We start from the raw sequence: 12,458 nt of genomic DNA on the forward strand, positions 1-12,458 counted from the left end.
GAGGAGGAGGTTTGTGAAAAGACACACGTGGGGGTCAGCTGGGTGGATGTCAGAGCACTGGCCATGCCTTAAGCCTCAGTGTGTGAGAGAATATATCTGATAGAGTTGCAGTTAAATAAGACCATCAAAAAACATCCCTGTGCTTTTTTATTTTGTTCTTTAAAGGGAAATTTCACTACTGTTTAAGTTATGAGCCATTTGTTGAGAAGATCTAAATACACTTACAGACATGAGAATTCCAAAAGAGAGTACAGGAAGGGTATATATACATATTACTATACAATGCCCCCAAAAATGAAGGAAATATGATGGCCATTAGATTATACAGCTCCTTGTTTTTGTTTTGGTCTTAAAGTAGCGCCCAGGTCACATGAACACAACAACTTGTGGGTTTATTTAGTGTCTCCTCTCCAACCTAAAGCTGACTAAACTTGCTCGTGAGTCAATCAGAGAGGCAGATCGGGATTTATTGTCATAAGTACATGACTGATGGGAGGTATGATGTGCGTAATTGCGCCTTGTTCGCACAAACAGCGATTAAAAAAAAAAAAAAAGCGAAGCCATGAGCCCTGAAACGAAAATTTTGTCCAAAAAAATAAAAAGGATCATCGCAAGACAGTTTAGAGACAAGGCATTTCATAGGGGAGCTATACTCATATCGATAGTAATATTAGATTTCATCACAAAACTGCCGCGGAGTGATGGGCACTTCCCTTCCTCTTAGCATTATTCTGAGAGCGACAACTTTGCGTTTTTACGCACACGCGACAAAAGACTCGAATTGGCACACGTTGTGAATGCGGCCATAACAATGTAAGTCTGCCGCGGGTCACTCTGCGCTTGTGTTAAAAGTGGCTGAGCCCAGAATAATTCCTCCTCTGGCCCATTGTTGTGACACACTTTTAGGACTGGGGTGTCCTCTGTGTTGGTGGGGGGGCTCTGGGGGAATGAGGGTGGAGGGGGCTGGGGACGGGGCTGCCATCAATAGTCCCTCCTGTTCTGCTTGAAGGAGGGCATTCTGGTGATTTAGGAGGAGAGGGAGTCGAGGAGGAGGGAGGGAGGCAGCGGGGGGAGTGTTTTGTGTGGAAAAGAGACGCAGTTTGGGTGCGGGGCGGGCGGAGAGAAAGAGCGCAGCGGCGAAGGAGCAGAGCGCACGGAGCAGGGCACGCGCGCACACACTGACCCCCTCCTCCACCTCCTCTCTCTCCCTCCCGCTCTCTCGCTCTCTTTCTCTCTCTCTCTCTCTCTCTCACTTCTACTCACACAGACTGGGAGAAAGCTGCGCCTTTTCTTCGCCCAGACATACACTCTCACTCATTCACTGGGGCGCACAGACAGGAGGCGGCGGGCATATGTGGATACATGCAACAGATCAGCCCACAGAAAGAGCGCCGCAGTTTGCCTGTGCGCGCCATCCGCTTCCACGAGGTCCATCTACTTCTATTTATTCATTTATTTATTGTATTGTCTGTTCTGCGGAGTTTTTTGGACAGTGCGCTGCAGCGAAGGATTTAACATGCCAGATTTCTGAGAAGACGTTTTTTTTCCTCCTCTCTCCCCTTCCCCACCCCCCTGATTTTTTCCTCCTCTGTGGAACTAATCTCAACCTTGTGTGCGCAGAAGATGGGGGCAAACATGGTTCAAACCAAAGGAAATATATTCTCCTCGGCACTACTCAAACTACTGCTTCTGGTCGCGCTCCTGCATGGCACCGACGGTAAGACTTTGAAATACAAAGTTTACGAGGAGCAGAAAGTGGGAACAGTTATCGCACGGTTAAAGGAGGACGTAGCAGGGGTTTTATCCAAACTACCGAGCTCCCTGACCTTTCGGTTCCGCGCTATGCAGCGAGGGAGTACGCCGTTTCTGTCTGTCCGGGAAGAGGACGGGGAGATCAGCATTGGCACCAAAATCGATCGTGAAAAGCTTTGTGAGAAAAACTTGAACTGCTCGATTGAATTCGACGTGGTGACGCTGCCGACGGAGTACCTGCAGCTGTTCCATGTGGAGGTGGAAGTGCTGGACATCAACGACAACTCCCCGCACTTCTCCCGTGCCATCGTACCCATTGAGATCTCCGAGAGCGCATCAGTGGGGACGCGCATTCCCCTGGACGGGGCCGTGGATGCGGACGTCGGGGAGAACTCCCTGTACACGTATTCCCTGACGCCTAATAACTTCTTTAAGATCGACATAAGAACCCGGACAGACGGAGCCAAGTACGCTGAGCTGGTGGTGATGAGGGAGCTGGACCGGGAGGTGCAGTCCAGCTACCAGCTGCAGCTCACAGCCTCAGATAATGGTGTGCCCCCCAAGTCTGGCTCCACTTTGGTCAAGATAAGTATCTCTGATTCCAACGACAATAGCCCAGCCTTTGATGAGCAGGCATATATAATCAATTTGCTGGAAAACTCTCCTCTGGGGACACTTTTAATTGATTTAAATGCCACAGATCCAGATGAGGGCACTAATGGGAAAATAGTCTACTCTTTCAGCAGTCACGTCTCGCCAAAGATCTTGGAAACGTTTAAGATAAACCCAGAAAATGGCCACATTACTCTGATTAAAAAAGTGGACTATGAAACCACTGCTTCCTATGAGCTGGATGTTCAGGCTCAGGACTTGGGCCCTAATTCCATTCCTGGACTTTGCAAAATTGTGGTGAAAGTGGTGGATGTGAATGACAACAAACCAGAGATAAACATCAACCTGATGACGCCTGGCAAAGAGGAAGTGGCCTATATTTCAGAGGGAGCCCCCGTGGACACCTTCATAGCTCTGGTGCGCGTTGATGACAGCGATGCAGGGCTCAACGGGGAGGTTGTGTGCAGGCTACATGGTCACGGCCACTTCAGGCTGCAGAAGACCTACGAGAAGAACTACATGATCCTCACCAACGTCTCGCTGGACAGAGAAAAGAGGTCAGAGTACAGTCTGACGGTCATTGCTGAGGACAGGGGCTCCCCCAGTCTGTCCACCATCAAACATTTCACTGTTCAGGTGCTGGATGAAAACGACAATCCCCCACGTTTCGAGAAGAGTCGCTACGAGGTCTTTAAATCTGAGAACAACTCCCCTGGAGCCTACCTGATGACTGTTGTGGCCTCAGATCCAGATCTGGGCACCAATGGCCAGGTCACCTACACTGTCATAGATGTTCTGATCCAAGGGAGTCCTATCTCCACCTACGTCACCATTGACCCATCCAATGGGGCCATCTATGCCTTGCGCAGCTTTGACCATGAAGACGTCAGCCGGATTGCCTTCACTGTTCAGGCTCGCGACGGAGGGAATCCTGCGCTGTCAGCCAACACCACAGTCCTGCTCACTGTTCTGGATGAGAATGACAACCCACCCATCATCCACTCCCCCTCTCTCCGGAACCACACTGCTGAGCTTCCAGTGTGGAAGTACGCCTCGCCGGGTCAGCTGATTACTGTGCTTAAAGTCACAGATCGTGATGCAGGCGCCAATGGAGAGGTGAGCTGCGCCATTGTTGGTGGTAACGAGGACGGGTTGTTTGTGATGGATGCGCGGCGATGTGAGCTCAGAACCAATGCCAGTCTGGAGCAGGCTCCACGGGATGTTATGGAGATCAGGGTAGAAGTGCAGGACAGGGGTACCAGCCGACTGTCCACAGGAGCCCTCCTCAGGCTCTCCCTGCAGGAGAACATGGACATACTTCCCCCCCTCTACCCTACAGGCTCCAGCCAGGCCTCGCTGGACCTTTCCCTCATTGTCATCATATCTCTGGGTGCTGTCTGTGCTCTGCTGCTCATCGTCATGGTTATGTTCGCCACTGCCCGCTGCAGCCGTGAGAAGAAAGACCCCAGACACAACTATAACTGCCGTGTTGCAGAGAACAGCTACCAGAACCACCCCAAGAAGCCTGCCAGGCAAATACACAAGGCAGACATCACCCTGGTCCCGACTGTCAATGGTACTCTACCGGTGCGAGCACATCCACGCTCGCCGTCGCCTTCCCCTACACCTGAAAGGGGCACCCTGGGGAGCAGGCAGAGCCATCATAGTCGCCAGTCACTCAACAGCCTGGTCACCATCTCCTCCAATCATGTGCCAGAAAACTTTGCCTTAGAGCTGGCCCACGCCACGCCTCCTGTAGAGGTAAGACATGCACTTTTTTCATGCTTTGTCTTTAAATGTTTAAATACAGATGTCATTGCTGTTGTTTTTCTTTTGCTAAAAGTAGTGTAGTATATATATACATGCAGCTAAATTAAAAATGGTTAAGTTTTTAAATATGCATTTTTAAAACCAAGATGTGATCCAAGATAATATGCTGTGCATGGTTTTTGTCTTATATTCAGTATTTGTTCTGAATTTATTCCTTGCCCCCATATTCCTTCAGCCCTTTGTATCATGTTTTTGTTGACCATCACATTCAGGAGCAAGTCACAAGGTCATGCCAACCCCCTGAACCCCTTCCCCACAATGCACCCTCCGCAACCCCCAACATTGTCTTGTGGCCTTGCTTGTTTGCCTCCATTCATTTCCCCTCTTCATTTTTTCCTTTTATTTTTGTCTTTTTTCTTTCTTTGTCTTTTTTTGTTTGTTTCTCTTGGGATTGTAGCAAGTTTCACAGCTTCTGTCCATGCTCCATCAGGGCCAGTACCAGCCACGACCAAGCTTCAGAGGCAACAAATACACCAGGAGCTACAGGTAATGTGCATGTAAAGCGATGGTCTGGAAGACTTTGTTGTCAGACTCAGGCAGAACCAAGGAGCACCACTTTGTGTCCTTCTATGACATTCCTGTAAAACATTTCCAACATGATTCTATATACTCTCAGCACTTTTACACAGTTCCTTCTATCAATATCCAGTAGCTTTTTGAGTCAAACTGTATGCTCAATAACTTCACATTTGCATAATTTTATGTAAAACCTCTTCTGCAAAGCACTCTCTGCCTCTCTGTGCAACTTATTATCCATCAGCAGCACGGGGTCTCCGTACCTGTGATAATATTACTGTCAGTGAGTCACGCATCAAACCTCTGTGTGCCTCTGTGCAGATACGCCCTGAACGAGATGGATAAGTTCAGTCTGAAGGACAGCGGTCGTGGAGACAGCGAGGCCGGCGACAGCGACTACGAGCCTGGCAGGGAGTCACCCATGGACAGGCTCCTTGGTGAGGGCTTTACTGAGATATATGCCCCTGATGGCCAGCACAGACCGCATGCAGGTACACCCCCCAACTCCATCCTGCACACCCTACAACCATCCCATCGTTTCCCATCATCCCTCCTCCTGCTGGTTTAGCATCTAGTGCTAAAGCCAAAGTCCAGGTTTCTTTTGATCCGTTTTTGCGATGCATCGTTTTATTTAACTCTCACACATACTGTTTGTCGTCCATTTGAACAATCACTGTGGGACTGTTACTGGACGTTATTTCCAGTGTTAGTGCATCTTAGAAATACTTTAACTGCATAACTTGCTTGTAATTTAGGAAAAAAAAATCTAATTAACTTATCGACTAAATAACTATTCAAAAGATCCGTCTGTTCAGTGTAATTAATTATTACATGTCCTGTGCGCTACGACATGGACAGTAACCAGAGGCCATTCACCCCAACACACCCACGTCTTCTTGAATCGTAGATATGAACGGCTGAACAGGGCTGAGCTGGAGTTTTTGAACCTTGGGGTAGCACCCCATCTAGAGGTCATCTGACGGGAACAGGATGGTTTGAAATCCCCAAGAAAGTTATCTTCTAAAGTTAATGCAGTGTTTTCCTGCTGAGTTATGTAGGCGCAGGAGCACAAAGAGGGAGGCTCATTTGCAAAAAAAAATTAAAAAAAAGTAAACGTCTGAAGACTTATTTTGACTAACTCTCCTTTTAGCTTAAGCTAAACGTCAGAATGCATTCTTGCACTGAATAGGAACTGTAGATTTTGCCCCTTTCTTCCACAAAGAAGTCAAGCTAGGAAGCGATCAATTTCAATATCGCTGCACATCTAAAGGGGACACAAGTATTGTGTTAAGATTTTTAGAACTCCATTATCCTCTTAAAAAACCAGAACATCCACATGACCCAGTGACAAATCTATTGTTGGGATGATGAGAGTTTTGTGGTCTGTGAACGGGGTTTGAAACCTGCTCTGACCTGTTTCACTCTGTCTGCTGCCTGTTTCAGTAAAATCGGCATGATTTGTTTTTTGTTCTGCATCAGAACTGTCTGCATGTGCATTGACCTTGGAGGATTGTGAATGATACCGTATGCATCCAACCGCCTCACTATCACTAAGTTCCTTGAGATATCTCTCCAGATAGCTCAACTGATCGTCTCTTACAGCCACCCATCTCTTCTCCCTGCTGTCGCACTGCATGGACTTGCCATCCTCTCCACAGTCGAGTTAACAAGGGAGAACTCTGAACACCTGTTGATTGACCCTACTGACTTTGAAGTATTCTATCAGCTGGCATCACATATGTGGCAGGCTTCGTGGAGTAGTTGAATAGAAAACACTCGGTCACACACTCTAAAATTCCTCAGTCTCCGCCTGTCTCAACGTCAGACAGGTTGCAAGCTGTCGCAGCTTCTTTTATCATGCCATCCTTCTCCTCCCAGAGCTCTCGCTTCTTTCCAGCCAGCTTCCCACACAGCCATCACTCGATACTGCATTTGAGCTACATCCCAATTAGAGTCGACCCAGACGGGCAGACAATCTCATCACTAACACCTCCTCCCTCCCTCCCTCCCCTTCTTTACAGCTTTGTGGAGGAGCTCAGCTCGTTAGTCACTCTACTTTTTCCCCAACTTCAAGCTTTCACTTTCAGCCGTCCAAACCGAAGCCCTCGCGCTCCGCTGATGAAAAGGAGACATTTAATTGCCATGTGGCGAATAGTTGCTATGGAACTGGCTCCGAGTTGCACTCATGATGAAGCCCTCAAGAGCATAATTACATCTCAAAGCTCACCTTTCTCCTTCTGTATGTTCAGCCCGCCTCCCACCCCCGTGTCCACTGCAGCATAGATGATTCTGAGCAGCGCTCAGCCGGCTCCCTGCCCGGGTTTGGAAGTCTTGTCCAAAACACCCGTAGACAACCGGCAAGCCTCAGGCCACATGACACTGTGGCCAAAGTAGCATCACGTGTGTTGTGTGCATGTTTAAAGCAATTCAAAGGACATTTGCTCGGGGTTTAAAAAAAAAAAAAGCACAAGGTGTTTGTTTGTGCGACAGATTGGAGTGGATGTCTTATCTCCTGGTGTGCAGAGTGCAGAACACTGAGACCAGTTTGTCTATGAGCACCTGAACAGTGTCTAAAAATATACTTGCTGTCCAGCCTGACCCCATTCGTGTCTCATGTTGGATGCAGAGTAAACAGGGTTGTTAAATGTAGGCAGAGGTGACTTACAAATCAGCTAAAAGACCACCAGATCTGCAAGTCCAGGTTGGTTTGCTACTTGATGATGTCTTCGTTATATCATCTGGGTTGTTTGAGCTTGTGTCACAAATTGAGGGCGAGGAGACTGAAACCTACTCGGCATGGAGTGTCTAATGAAAGACAACATCCTGTTGTATTAACGTTGGAAGCAGTGTTGTTAGAACTCGACTCCGTAGCAGGAGCTAAATGTCAGCCTGTAGTGCATCAGTTTGACCGTGCTCATTTTAATCAATGAATCGTCTCTTACAGCTGCACCGACATCACACGACTGCCACATTAAATCATCAGAACGCCCCTTTAAAGATGTCCCGGGTCTGCTTTAGGTCTCATTGCCAATACTCCTTGTCGATCTTTCTGCTCGGTTGACAACAGCCCTCATGCTTCTTCTCATCACAGTTAAAAGTCTGAATAGTTTTCTGATAAAATACAATATAATTAAATCTCAGAAAAGAAAAGAAAATAACCCCAAACAAGCACATAATCACCACTGAGCCTTGCTGTCCGGGTATCACAAGTAAACTAGTCAGAGGATTCACTGGCAAGTGAATCAGTCGGTTGTCACTTGAATTGACGTTACAGTCAGCCTTTCAGTTCATGTTTGCTTGATGCATTCCTTTTTTTTCCCATTTTCACACACAAATCAGTTGGGTTAAATCTTTCATTTTTAGCCTTTCATCAGCGGGGCACCCAATCTGCTTCAGCCCCCGCGTTGGTTTTTTTCCCCTTCCAGTGCAACCAAATGCACTTTTCATCTGCTCTAAGATGTATTATAAATGTTCCTTTCATGTTAATGAGGGGATAATGAAGTCCCTCAATAGCACGACTGAAAAGCGCCGCAGTCCTTTAATGAAGGCTTTAAGTTGGCATATTTGATTTGTCTAATTTATTCTTCAGAGATTTTCTATTTGAAGATTTAATATTGAAAAGAGTGACTTGAAAGGGAAAAATGCAGGGCTTTTAGAGGAGGAGTTATTCAGAACGGGTAATAGGCATTGATCGGCCTTGCTGAATTGTCTCTCTGTGGTAAATACATTGGAAGGTAACAGGCAGAACTCCTGCAGAGAGCCTTTCAGACTAATTAGGGCAGATTTCAGCTGTGTTTCCACAGACAGTGGCAATAAAGCACCTAAGGACAAGCTGGCAAATATTAGCTGGATGGAAAAACACCAAACTGACACGAATCTACTTCACATCCCTTTGATTTTATCATCACATTTAAGGTTGTTTGCTACAAATACAAACAATGTTCATGCACAGAATGCCATAGGATCATTTCATAGAGTCCAGTTCAACTAGTTTCAGTTTGTTTCATAGTGTCATGGTTTCCACTGAGCAGTGGCTCTATATGTAGGTTTTAATTGCCCTGTTTGTGTTGTACTCATTGACACTGGTGCACACCTTCACACACAGTTGATGAAACAAGCTGTAATTGTCATAATCAATGTGTAGTTTGATGGATGAAGAGTCCCGATCATTTATTCAAGAACAAATCTGTAACATTCTTTGATTCCAGCTCTCTTCTGTTTTTATGATGAAATCTTTTTGGCTTTTGGATTGTTGGTTGTACAAAGCAATTAATCGACAGCGCTACGATCAACACTGAGACAAACTCGTGAAGCGTTTGCACTCATGGCTGTTTCTTTGTCTTTCTTCAGCGATGCGGCTCTGCACAGAGGAGTGTCGTGTCCTGGGTCACTCAGACCAGTGCTGGATGCCCCCCCTGGCCTCTCCGGCCTCTTCTTCCTCTGATTACCGCAGCAACCTCTACATCCCCGGGGAAGAAGCCCGCCAGGACACCGAGCACTCCCAGGAAAAGACCCCGCAGCCCTGCACCGACACGGGTCCCGCCCGAAACCAGAGCTTCTCCACTTTCGGCAAGGACCTGGGTGGGGAGGATGGTGGAGAGGAAGAAGAAGGGGGAGATGGCAGTGGTGGCGAAGTGAGAGATGAAGACCTCTGTGGGACCACGTCGCTGCTGTCAGAGATGAGCAGCGTGTTCCAGAGGTTGCTCCCCCAGGGCCTGGACTCGTATGTCCAGGTCAGCGAGACTCAAAAGGGGACCAGCCTGAGCGGGGTGGGTGTACCCATGACTGGATCTTTAGATCGCAGGAGGAGTCATCTGCCTGGCAAGCCCAGCCCCTCCGTCCATCAGCAGGGTGTGGCAGCCTGGGCCGCTAACACCCATTTCCAGAACCCGGGGAGTAATATCGGCCCATCTGGCCACCACCAGGGAGGCAGCTACCACACCCTGAAACCCAGCACCAAGCTCAGCTCCCAGAGCAGCAGCCACAAGGGCTCACAAGCGCCCAAAAACAGCCCCCAGAACAGCGGCCACGCTCTCAAACCCCACAGTAGCCCCCTGCTGACGGCGTTGGTTAGCCCCACACTAGTGCAGCCTTCGCCGGCATCGGTGCCGGTGCCGGTGCCACTCCCAGGGCCTTCCTCCAAATGGCTGCCGGCCATGGAGGAGATCCCAGAGAACTATGAGGAGGATGACTTTGACTCAGTGCTCAGCCACCTTCATGGCAAACGTAGCGACAGCCGACACGAGCTGGTGGATGCAAGTGAGCTGGTGGCCGAGATTAACAAACTGTTACAGGACGTCCGGCAGAGCTAGACTCCCTGTTTCTTCTCCTCTATATTTATTCATCACCCACTCACTGCTTCAGTCAGGGGCTGTGGGTGTAAAAGAAGGACAGACAGGTTACTCCATAAGAAACAAAGACAAAAAAAAACAAGACCTGCAATTGTCGTTAAAGTTGCATTTCTAATGTAATAATTGTGTTTTGTGAATGCTAAATATCCAAAAAAAATGTTTGTTAATTGCTGGTTTGGTACCTAATGTACACTATGTGACGGTATTTATCTTTGTATTTTAAAAATACATTTGTATACTTATATTTATAAAAAAAAAAAGTGTATATAAACTTAATCAGAAGTCTATTTTTATATTTTGAATGCATGTTGAGTACAAAACGTTGAATCAAGACTTTGACATGCGATCGACATTCTACATATTTAAATTGTCTTTTGTATTGTGATTCTTTTTTATTTGTCACGATGATATGTATACATGAAGATATTAATGAATTAATAGACACTTGTCTTTGTGGATTCTTGTGGGGAAGGGGATGATACACAAATAAAATATTCATACACAAACAGTGTTCGGTTGTGTCTGTGGTTCGTAGCTGTTTGGTTGTAAGGCTCTCATCTACAGTTTAGTTCAAATGATCGTCTCTCAAGATGATAAGAATCTAGATTGTCTTCATAATTTTACCCAAAGACAAATTACACAACAGACATATAAGCAGCCATATCTTCGTCAACAGATGGACTTTTCCCAGCTGTCAGAATCATTATTATGTTCAAATTAGCACTTAAAGGATTTCTCTTTGAGCCCAGAAGAGCTCATAAATGGACATTTTACTTCAAACAAGTTTCAGTCTCAGTTTATTAGTTAGTCCAGAAATTCACCACATATCAGGAGAAAAAGAAATAGTCCATTAAACTGCAAGTCTTTGTTTGTTTCACGTCACTATAATCTGTTTGTGGTTTGTGTCGGCCATGTGTTCTGTATTATAGACTAATAAACAATATGGACACATCAAAGAAGATCTGGCCCGGTAAAGTCCATGAAAACACTCCTCACTAAGGCTCCTTCTTCACATCACACAATGTGGTTCTTGTCATTGGTTTTAATTTGTTCAACACGGTTCAAACAAAGGCTTTGAAGCATCGAACACTGAATGACTGAATGCAGTCGGGATGGTTGTCAGCTCTGGAAAAAACAAACAAAAAACCCACAAATGTTGGGTATTCATCAGTCTCAAAGCCACTTGAATTCACAAAGCGAAGAGGGATCGGATTCAGGTGTGAGCAGGCTGGTGGGGAAAATGTGATGGAAGGAGCTGCTGTGAGGAGACGAGGTGCAGAGAGTTTCGTGGAGGGCTTTGGATTCTGTGGAGACTCCACCCTCGTCTGTTGCCTTAACAGCTAGATAATGGGTGACACCTAGAGGTTCACCATGTGCACTGTAAACCAACGACTCCAGCTCTTACCAACACATTACTACCACTACTATTACCAGCAGCAGCAGCAATGAGCACTGACGTGGAACGGCAGAAGGCGAGCAGACAACCACACAGAGCCCCCTGAAGGACAAACGGCACCACTGCAGCCTTCAGAGAGAACAGCTGCAGGGAAACCGAGCGTCCGACGCAAAGGGATCAGACCACGACACCCAACAGAAATAATGAACACATCATGAATCATCAGTGACACAACTATAAAACTATAAATGTGATAAAGTTTGTGCTTATTACTACTGTTTGTTCAACATATAGACTGACTTTACATCATCGTCTTCTACAGCCGGCTACACTTCCATTACTCATCGCACCTGCTGCCTCAGCTCAGGTTCAGTGGTTTAAATGTGTGTTCATTCATGTCAAGAAATGGAAGTAAGAAAAGACACCATGCACAGCTAAAGACAGAAGCAGGGTGTGAACAATCATAACTACGACTCCCACCACAGCTGGAAGGACTGAGCTCAGAACTGTTAGTTTGGAGACAACAGAAGAGATTTTGTTTTGCAGACCTGTTGTCTTAATTTGTGACATTTATTTTGGGATGATTGTCTTTTGTTAGTTACTTCTAGGTAGACATGTGCACTTTTAAAATGTGATGCTCAGGTGGAAATATAACGACTACGTTTTCTTTTTTCTTTTCTTTTCTTTTTTTTAAATAATTGAGATATTCCACAATATTTTCATGCGCAGCCAGTTGGGAATCATTGGTCATTAGTGTTTTTTGCTACCATTCATTCACAGTGATGAAGTAAATGGACGTTACAAACCTTGGATCCTCACACAGTTCCAGACAAAGTTCTCCCAAGTTCTCCCCAGCACCCTGACAGGAACACCTCGAGGAACCTCCCAGATCTCAAACTGATCAAGAGTCTCCAGGATGTGCTGGAATAAACCCCCCTCGCCCCGACACCTACAGGATCTTAGGAATCTACCTCCAACGTCTTGGCGTCGGACTCCCTCAG

General features: G+C 46.5%; 1 protein-coding gene across 4 annotated transcripts; it reads left to right on the forward strand.

Moving 5' to 3' along the window:
• The first annotated feature begins 1,308 nt into the window (after window positions 1-1,308).
• Window positions 1,309-10,569, forward strand: pcdh18b (protocadherin 18b). 4 transcript variants are annotated; one of them, XM_008291964.1, is made up of 4 exons: window positions 1,309-4,125; window positions 4,592-4,680; window positions 5,032-5,201; window positions 9,061-10,569. In XM_008291964.1, the coding sequence occupies exons 1-4, from the start codon at window positions 1,624-1,626 to the stop codon at window positions 10,020-10,022; spliced, it is 3,723 nt and encodes a 1,240-aa protein (XP_008290186.1). In that variant the 5' UTR covers window positions 1,309-1,623; the 3' UTR covers window positions 10,023-10,569. The 4 variants fall into 4 exon arrangements, with proteins under 4 accessions (XP_008290186.1, XP_008290188.1, XP_008290187.1 ...); XM_008291966.1 differs by having other exon boundaries at window positions 5,032-5,147; XM_008291965.1 differs by having other exon boundaries at window positions 4,625-4,680.
• The last annotated feature ends 1,889 nt before the right edge of the window (window positions 10,570-12,458 follow it).

This window comes from Stegastes partitus, unplaced genomic scaffold (genome assembly GCF_000690725.1).
Source record: "Stegastes partitus isolate 25-593 unplaced genomic scaffold, Stegastes_partitus-1.0.2 Scaffold774, whole genome shotgun sequence".
Taxonomy (NCBI): Eukaryota; Metazoa; Chordata; class Actinopteri; family Pomacentridae; genus Stegastes; species Stegastes partitus.

Coding starts and splice junctions, on each gene's coding strand:
- pcdh18b (XM_008291964.1), top strand. CDS start 1,624: ATGGGGGCAAACATGGTTCAAACCAAAGGAAATATATTCTCCTCGGCA. Junction 4,681..5,031: donor AAATACACCAGGAGCTACAG/GTAATGTGCATG, acceptor GCCTCTGTGCAG/ATACGCCCTGAACGAGATGG. Junction 5,202..9,060: donor CCAGCACAGACCGCATGCAG/GTACACCCCCCA, acceptor GTCTTTCTTCAG/CGATGCGGCTCTGCACAGAG.